At 52.6% G+C, this 9,434-nt stretch overlaps 1 protein-coding gene across 1 annotated transcript; it reads right to left on the reverse strand.

Moving 5' to 3' along the window:
- Nucleotides 1-3,895: 3,895 nt before the first annotated feature.
- On the reverse strand, nt 3,896-6,232 carry LOC120711648 (polyphenol oxidase I, chloroplastic-like). The gene is made up of 2 exons (XM_039997249.1): nt 5,242-6,232; nt 3,896-5,163 (listed from the first exon to the last, which is right to left on the reverse strand). The coding sequence occupies exons 1-2, from the start codon at nt 6,178-6,180 to the stop codon at nt 4,150-4,152; spliced, it is 1,953 nt and encodes a 650-aa protein (XP_039853183.1). The 5' UTR covers nt 6,181-6,232; the 3' UTR covers nt 3,896-4,149.
- Nucleotides 6,233-9,434: the final 3,202 nt, after the last annotated feature.

Consider the following 9,434-nt stretch of genomic DNA (forward strand, 5'->3'; position numbering starts at 1 on the left):
ATGTACCAACACATCCCATACTGCCCTGACCTCATTACCAACCATGTTTCATCATTTAACAAGATCTGATACCATACAGGTCTGGCAGTAAATCAACATGCAACATGGCTTCATTCAGTGGTTTCTCTCATTCTCTCAGTGTTTCATCTCATGTCATCCCTATGTCTATCAAGTTTTATTTAACCTCACTTAGGATCAATCATGGTCAACATAAAGGATCGATGAGACTTGCCTTCGCTTACGTACGCGTAGGCGGCGGTGATCTCCTGATCTCCCGACTCCTATGGTTTCTCTTCTGGAATCGGTTCTACTTCGTCATACGCGGCGGAAACACACAACCGACAAACAGCATAAGCAAGCATAAACATAAAATAAAATGAGCTCGAATTGGAAACGATTTAAGATATGGGGATAGGAATAATATTTTTGAGAGATTTTCTAATGGCATGGCCAAAACTATGTTAGAAATGTGTGGTAAAGTCTCAGGTCGATCGAAGATTGTTTGGCGCATGAAATGATAGGTTACAGCGAGGTTTAAGGGTTGAACAAGGGGTCAGGGACCTATTTGTAATTATTTTCGAGAAGGCAGGGGCTAGATTATAATTTTTGGAAACATCTGGACTACTCTGGAAAGGGGTAGGAGCCTTTCTGGAATTATTTTATAGTGTGGAGGGACTAATTTTCTAATAAATTAAAAGAGAGGGTTTTCTTTGCAAAATGATTAAAGAAGGGGGGACTCTTTACTAAATGGGCAGAAAAGGAGGGGGATGGGGGCAAAATCGCCCCCTTTCTTCCTCCTCTCGCCAGGAACAGAGGAGGGGCAGGGGAGGGGGGCGGCGCTCCTGGCGCCGGCGGCCCAGGGTGCGGGAGTGGCCGGAGAGGAGGGGAAAAGGGAGAGGAGACTTAGGGGGTTTGATTCCCCACCTTGGCTCGGGCTGGGGTGGAGCGAGGCGGTCGGCCCACGGCGGCGGGCAGCAATGGCCGCGGCGGCTCTGGGTGGCGGCGCTGCAAGGTCAGGAAGGAGGCGTGCGGGGCTGGGCGGGTTCGTGGAGGAGCGGAGGTGCGCGGAGTGCCTATTTATAGGCGTGGCGAGGCGTTGGAGAGGGCGAGGCGGTGGTGGCAGCCGGCGAGCGGCGCGGCGAGCCTTTAATGGCGTTCGGCCGCGTTCGTATGTCGCGGAGCAGCGCACGGGCGGCGAGGCGGCGCAGGGGTGATGGGACGCGAGCGGCAGCAGTGGCGAGCAGGCCAGCGGCACTGGGGCTGACGGCGGGCGGCGCGGTGAGCAGTGTCGCGCGTGGGCGTGCACAGGGGCGGCGCACGTGGGCGGGGCAGGGAGCAGCGGCGAGCGGCACGGCGGGCGGCGCGCGTCGTGTGGCGCGCGCGTGCGTGCGCACGTGGAGCGCGTGGGCAAGCGGCCGCGGCTTGGCGTGGCGTCGCGGCTCGGGGCACTGAGCACCGTGTGCGTGCGTGCGCGCGCGGGCGGCCAGGGGCGGCACGGCGAGCTGGCCGCTTTGCAGCGCACGGGAGAGGGGAGGGGGAGCCGGGCCGGGCTGCGCGTGCGGGTGCGCGTGAGGGGCGGCGGGGCTTGGAGAGCCGGGGGCTGGACGGCGCGGGCCGAGCGGTGCCCGTGCGGGAGCGGGGCAGAGGAGGGAGAGAGGAGAAGGTAGGAGGAGGGAAAGAGAAAAAGAAAAGAAAAGGGGAAAAGGAAAAGAAAAGGAAGGGAGAGAGAGAAAGAAAGAGAGAAAGGGAGAGATGCGCCGGCGCCGATCGCGGCGAGCGGTCGCGCGTGGCCGACAGGCAGCCGGGCGGCGCGGGATGAGACGGCGGCGAGGAAAAAGAGGGAGGGTACGGGCGGCGGAAAAAGATGGGGCAACGATTGAAATCGGACATCAGGGTGGCGGAAATTCTGGGAGGTGATTAGGGTTAATTGGGCTCAACGATGAAAAAGTTTTGAAAAGAAATATTTTAGCGCATAATTTGATTTGGTAAATTTTTGGGATGTTACAGCAGGTGTACATAATACACACACATGATGCCCCCTGAAATGTTAAATTCAAAATGTTGACACAGAGCTTGTACATTATTGGGGATCAAGTGGATGAATATGATGTCGAACATGATGAGCTGAGTTTGGTGGGTTGTAATGGTTATTTGGGCCCCGTTTGGTTGCGCGTTGTAAAATTTTTAAAAAGGCATCTTTCTACATTTGAAGTACTAAACATAGACTAATCACAAAAATAATTACAGAACTCGTCTGTAAATCGCGAGACGAATCTAATGAGCCTAATTAATTCGTCATTAGAGGTTATTTACTGTAGCATTACTGTAGCAATTTAGCATCTAATTACAGTCTAATTAGGTTCATTAGATTCGTCTCGCCATTTACAGACAGCAGTCGCAATGCGTTTTTTATTTCGTCTAGATTTAAGTCTCCATGCAGGTGCCGGAAATTTTTTTTGGAATTTGGAATTTTGCATCCAAACACGGGCTTGGTTGGATTGGATGGGCCTATATATTAATTGTGCCTGGTGGCAACAGGGGCCGGAGGGACGGAATTCCATGGGAGACGCATGTAGGATCCCGCCGGGCCATCACCACCGCGATTCATCACATGTCCGGCCGGCCGGGCCCGGAGATTCAATTCTTGGCTGACTGTGCAGTGCCAATGGATATATAGATCCTAATCAAATAGGCTGGCCAATAATGCTGCTGGGGGCCGGGGTCCAAGCTGGAGCAGACAAGATGGGTTGTTTATTGTGTTGTAAGTTGTAACATAAGTCCAGGAGCTAATAAGACTCGGATCTCCTGATGTCTCAGCGCGTAATAATATAGCGTTAGAGCTAATTAAGTGTGGGTCCAGGCGAGAGTCCATGTCGCGTTGTAATTTAAACTACTTCCTGTCACTTTCGTAATAATAATGATGCGCAACTCTCCTGTGTATTCGAATAAAGAAATCTCAATTTCTTCGGGCCACCTATTTTGCATGTAGTACTCTTCGGAGCAAGAAGCAATAAAAAGAATACATGTATATAGCAGAGATTTATGTCATGACAAATTTAGGGAGCGAAATATGTCTACTGTCTTGCCTTCGAACTTCATTGGAGATTTGTGAAGACTTCTTTGAAAAAGCAGTTCATCCGCTCCGTGGCCGATGATCGAATGCTCCAAATAATCCGATAATTAAACTCGGTTCACTGTACAAGATTTTGAAGGGATTTATGGAACAGGGATGTACTATTTGTGTGGTTAGCACGGAGGCGAGCCGCCGCGGTGGTTGTTGGAGTTTGGAGGGGTACAATGACGAGGGAGGAGTAGTGGGGTTATCTTCGGAGATTAAGACGGTCGGGAGGATATGGTGCAGAGAAGAAATATGAAAAGTACGTACACTCACCAATGGAGTCGCAGCAACCAGAAAATTAAGGACCGGCATGGTCACTGGTACTAGCAAGGGTACACACACACTCACACACGTGGGGCACACACGCTAGTAGCAACAATGACACTTGATCGATGTCCATTACAATGGAGCAATGGAGATCGAGGTTGAAGACGGTGCCTCCAATAAAGATGGCAGGATGGGTGAGTCTGAGTCCTTTTGATAGATGATGTTTTTGATCCATTTAAGATTTGAAATGTTCAGTCAAAATCTCACACACTCTGGATAGAAATTGAAGAACATATATGAACGAACGCGACGCAGTGGTGGTTACGGATCGGATGGAGGTAGCAAATCCTAACTTCCTAAGGCGTATAGGTTACACACACACACACACACACACACACACACACACACACACACACACACACACACACACACACACGTAACAGTGAATAGTTGGTGGAGTGACACAAAATTAAGCTTGATCCGGAGGTTGAAGAAGATCGATGTCATATATAGAAACAAACAATCCGATCGATATGATTACTGAACATAGACGACTTGCACTACTGTCATTCATTCATCGACTACACAAACGATAGGATGGCACATCCCTTTATTTGAGACTAGTAGAACAAAAACAAAGGAATTATTACACGTACGATCTCAGATCCTCGATCGGACTCGCAATGAAATGCAAGGTACAAGCACACGACACGACATTTTATTCTTCGCTTCTTGCATCCGGACACCATCGCCCAGTAGTAGTGCTAGTTGTGGCTCTGGTTCTCGATGGTCGGGGGCAGGTGGACCTTGATCTCCTCGTCGGTGCGCGGCACGAGCACGACGTCGACGGTGGTGTCGCCGTCGCCCATGACGTCGTCCAGCACGTCGTCGACGAAGAGCGTGATCCTCCCCTCCAGCGTGCCGCCGCCGGCCTTGGAGCTCGGCACGACGGCGAAGCTGCCGGCGTACTCGCTGTGGTCGGGCCCCACCTTGCCGGCCTGGTCCCCGGGCACGCCGATGGCCACGTCGAACTTGTTCTCCACGTTGGGGTCGTACTCGATCCCCTGGATCACCAGCACCCGCTGCTGCCCCGGCTGCTTCGCCGGCACCGCTACGCCGGCCACCTCCACCACCTCCGCCTCCGCCAGGCTCAGCGGGTACGCCAGCGCCTTCGCCGGCGGCGCCGCCGCCCGCGGCCGCTTGCCGCCGCCGCGCGGCACCAGCGGGTTGATCTTGCTGGTCATCCACGGCAGGTCCTTCTCCGCCTCGGGGTCGTACGTGTACCCGAGGTTGCGCGTGTCGAGCACGTCGCGGAACTTGATCCGCACGGGCCGCGGGCTCTCGACGTCGTCGTAGAAGACGAAGCTGGCGTCGAGCCACTCGGGGTCCTTGAAGCCCTCGCCGCCGAGCTTGGTGGACCAGATGTGCCACATGCGGTCGACGTTGGAGTGGTGCGAGTAGAAGAGCGGGTCGCGCCCCGCCGCGCCGAGGAAGCCCATGTCGTTCTTGCAGGTGTAGGCGCCGTTGTGCCCCAGCACGCCGTCGGTGTCGGCGGAGCACGCCTTCCCGTCCGGTGCGCCGGAGCGGCCCACCCACACGTGCAGCGCCGTGTGCGCCATCCGCTCCAGCGAGCCCTGGCTCTTGGTCTTGTCTCGCGTCGCCTTCTTCCCGCGTCGCCTCTTCTTGGAACGCGCGTTCATCTCCTTCAGCCGCGCGTCCGCGTCGCTGCACAGCTTCTCGCCCAGGAACGCCCGCGCGCCCTTGCCGCCCCGAATTTGCTACATATATTATATATAGCATATATATGTTATATATATAAATAAATATGTTATACACAAACAGAGAAACACACACACCTGCTGGTACATGGTGCAGAGGTTCTTGTTAACAAGGGCCTGGTACTTGTCGTCTTTGGGGCCGTCGAAGGGGATGAGGGGGGCGTCGGTGGGGGCGTTGAGGAAGTCGAGGTCGAGGTGGACGAGCTTGTCGAGGCGGGACTGCTCGCGGTTCTTGTTGTAGAGGGGGTTGGCGAAGGGGTCGCGGAAGAGCGGCGGCACGACCATGCCGGCCGGCGCGTCCCAGTTCCAGAAGGGCAGCGCGAAGGTGTCGTCGCCGATGAGCTGCCCGAGGGCCTTCTCGTAGAAGTAGATGTACATGCGGTGCCACGGCGCGAAGATCCACGAGAAGTGCACGTCGAAGGGCCGGTTCTTCTCCGCCGGGTCGTACCGGTAGTGCCCGTCGCAGTAGGACTCGTGGATCGCCGCCTGCGCCGCGAAGCTCAGCGGGTGGCTCGCCGGCAGCGCCTTCATCCGGGCGATGGCCTCCTTGTACTTCTCCTGGTTCTCCCGGCTCAGGAGGTGCGCCGGCTGCCGGACGCGCTTCACCGTCGGCTCCGGCGTGAAGTCGACGGCCTTGACGTGCGCCGGCGGCGGGCACGGGAACTCCCGGTTGGGGTCCGTGCACTTCACCAGGCTCTCGTTCACCTTGTCGCCGCGGCGGCAGCTCTCGAGGGGGATCGCCTCCGGCTGGGCGCCGGACGCGAGGCCTGGGTACCCGACGAGGCCGGCGGCGACGCCGCCTAGGCTGGTGAGCACGTCCCGGCGGGGGAGCCAGAGGAGGCCGTCGTCGTCGCGCCCGCCGGCGGCCCGGCACCACACGGTGCGGCGGGGGTAGGTGGCGGCGGGGGTTTTCTTGGACGGGCATGCAGAGGACTTGGCCGAGGCAGCGGGAGCCACCACCGCCGGGACGAGGGGGCTCGTCGAGCTACCGAAGGCGCTCGCCATGGCGCCGTTCATGGCTTCGTGACAGGTGTTGTGCTCTACGTGGATCTTTGGATGGTGCCTGGTGCGTTGGGGTGTGGCCACTATTTATAGTGGAGGATCCATGGCATGAGCCAATTATTCGATGCTCTCTCCTAGGCCTTCCGCAGTGGTGAAGCGCTGCCTAAAAAAATTGGACCCAGAGAACAGGACACAACAGTGATGCCCGTGAAGCTGCAGTGTCAAAAATCTTTGGCACCGATGCCATCTGCCATCGCCGGGACCCGCATCTAATAAAATACATCTCCCTTCATTCTTCTCGGTCTGGTTCTTTTGCGGGAGGAAAAATCGCTACAGTGAATGTATATTATTTTATAAGTTGGGCACCGGTTAATCTACGTTCACCGCTTCACTGTTTCACATGAATCACTCCTACCTAGTACTACTACCTGTAATGTTGGGAGTGACGCCTAAACACTCTCTCTACTTTTGGGCATCACTCCCATAGCACACTGCGGAAGGCCTTACGTGCTTATTCCCCATGTCATAAAGCCGGCCGGCATCCGTACATAAATGGCTCCAACGACCCAAACCACGACCTGAAAACATATCCATACGTGATCTGCTGAAAAGATTTTAGGAGTAGGCTAATCCCAATCCGTTTTTTTTTTCAAGACATGCTCTAATCTGTAAAGATTCCAAATGTATACGTCATGTCTTGTTTTGCAAAACATGCCGACAGGAGAAATTTTTATGAGTGGCAAAAACGTTAGAAAAATACATTCTGTCGGGAAACTAATAGGCAGATTTATTTTCGCTGTTAATCTGTACTTGAGAGTAATTGCCTGTCGGGTGGACAACACAAATAATCTCCTGAGGGTTTTCAGCACACATAAAAGTTCAGGTTTGTAGTAGTCAGTCACTACCGGAAACCACACAGATGCCGAGTGCACAATATCGAGCACTCGGCGAACAATGTCTTTGCCGAGTGCATACTAAAAAGCACTCGGCGAAACCTGGACACTTGGCGAACAACGTCTTTGCCAAGTGCCTGAATGACGACACTCAGCGAACTATATTTTTGCCAAGTGCCGACAAGCCGACACTCGCCGAAACAATCCTTTGCCGAGTGCTATCTAAACCACACTCGGCAAACCGTGTCACGTGTGTCGCACGCGCCCGTTACCATGAGATGGACGTCACGACCGTTAGTAGTTGCCGAGTGCCCATTGCCGAGTGCCAAATCTTTTGCACATGGCATTCCGGTGCCTTTGCCTAGTGTATTTTGTGGCTCTCGGCAAAATAATGAAAAAACTTCCTCTTTCGCCTTCCAAACTTTTTTCTCTATTATTATACTATGTGAAGGACTTCATAATAAAATTTAGTAAATTTCTGTTTATGTTTACTATATTTAGTTAATTTAATTGATTAAATGGATATATTGGGGATAATTGAAATTAGAACTGTAAAATGTGGTATAATGAATGGAAAAATGATATTCTTGTTATTGAGTCCAATTTGACACATTGTCGAAGAATTCAAAGAAAAAAAAATCAAACATCTGATTCACGAAACATGCTCACGAATGTGTGACCGGATAGATTTTAAATTCTATAAAACTCAAACGAAGTCTAAAAATTATGAAATTTCTCATGATATCATGATATCATAAGTGGAGGCTGTGGAAAAAAATTGAGAAGATTTCACAAAAGTTGTCATACATTGGTTAGAAGACGAAGCATCTCCGAAGAAGTTCCAGAGAGTTGTGAATGATTCGTTAAGATTTTGAGTAAAAGTGATGATCGAATTGAGATTTGACTTCAAAACTTTTTGTATAGGCAATGGTCATGATGGAATGTTTTATGTTAAATTTTCATTATTTTTTTAGTCCATTTGATAATATTAATTTTTTTAGTACTGTATTATTGAAATTGATGTAATTTGAATTTGAACTTATACTACATGAAATAATGGGATTTCTTTTGTTGACGCGTCAGATATGAACTACTGAGTCAATTAGTAAAGTTATTTTTCAAAAAAAATTCAAACAAATTTACTTAAACACTTATTAGATAAGAATATTAGATGAAATAAAATGAATTTAAGGTATAACTACATGAAATAATAGATTTTGTATCTCAGAAGCAGGAAATAGAAACTGTTGAGTTATTTGAGATGGTATTTTGAATTTACTTTTAAAAAATATAGTAAAACTTATTTGATAAATAAAAGACAGAAAACAAAAAAAATGTTGCCGAGTGCCATGGATCTGGGCACAGCTCTGGGCACTTGGCAAAAGGGCCCTCCAGCACTTGGTCACAGCCACACGTACAAAGCACACGCACGCAACACACACGCACAGCTCACAGCTCACACAACCACAGCGCACAGCTCGCCTCCGCGTGCCTTGCCGCAGCGCCGGACCGCTCGCCGGCGCCGCCCGCAATGGCCGCCGGGTGAGGTGCACGCCTCCACGCGCCGTGCCTGCTGGCCTCCGCCGCCAGCCACGCGCGGACCTTCTGGCCGGGCGCCGCGCCGCTGGCGGCCCACCTCCGCAGCGCCGCTGCTGCTCGCCGCCGGCCTACCTCCGCTGCGCCGCTAAAGCGCCTCCTCGCCGGGGCGTCGCAGGTCCGCCTCCACCCAGCCGCCTCGCCGGGCTGCCGCCACCCCGCACCACCGGATTTCCTCATTTCGCCGTGTGCCAGAGGCACACGGCGAAACCCATTTAGCACACGGCGAAAACTTCGCCGTGAGTGGCCGACGGCGAAGCGCCGACGGCAGCCGCTGCCACGGCGAAAAGAGTGTTCGCCGTGTGTCAAATATCGGGCACACGGCGAACACATTCGCCGTGTATTATTCGTGGCACACGGCAAAATAGAGGTCTCAAACGTCGTCGGCCTGAGTTTACGGCGGCAGGGTCAACTTCGCCGTGTGCTAGACGTGTGACACACGGTGAAGATTAGAAACTTCGCCGTGCGCCGCGGGCCCTGGGCACACGGCGAAGGAGAGAGGTTTGCCGTGAGCCGAGATTTTGACACATGGCGTAGTCCTGGTTGGGGCCCAGGTGGCAGCATACTTCGCCGTGTGCCAGGTCCCGCGGCACATGGCAAAGGATAGTCAGTTCGCCGTGTGCCATGGGCTTGGCACATGGCAAAGTGACCAGAAACAACCTGTTTTTTTTCGCGTTTAAAGTACCCACTCAAACCATATATCATTGATCATATATCACAATAAGCTCATGCAATATATATATGTGACGCCTGTCAAAATGTTTCCATGCTTCACCATCG

This window comes from Panicum virgatum, chromosome 6K, assembly GCF_016808335.1.
Source record: "Panicum virgatum strain AP13 chromosome 6K, P.virgatum_v5, whole genome shotgun sequence".
Lineage (NCBI taxonomy): Eukaryota > Viridiplantae > Streptophyta > Magnoliopsida > Poales > Poaceae > Panicum > Panicum virgatum.

Bases quoted from the DNA above. Each gene is read 5' to 3' on its own strand.
- LOC120711648 (XM_039997249.1), bottom strand. From the start codon at position 6,180: ATGAACGGCGCCATGGCGAGCGCCTTCGGTAGCTCGACGAGCCCCCTC. The intron at 5,164-5,241 runs GTGTGTGTGTTT...TAATATATGTAG, and splicing joins TCTGCACCATGTACCAGCAG to CAAATTCGGGGCGGCAAGGG.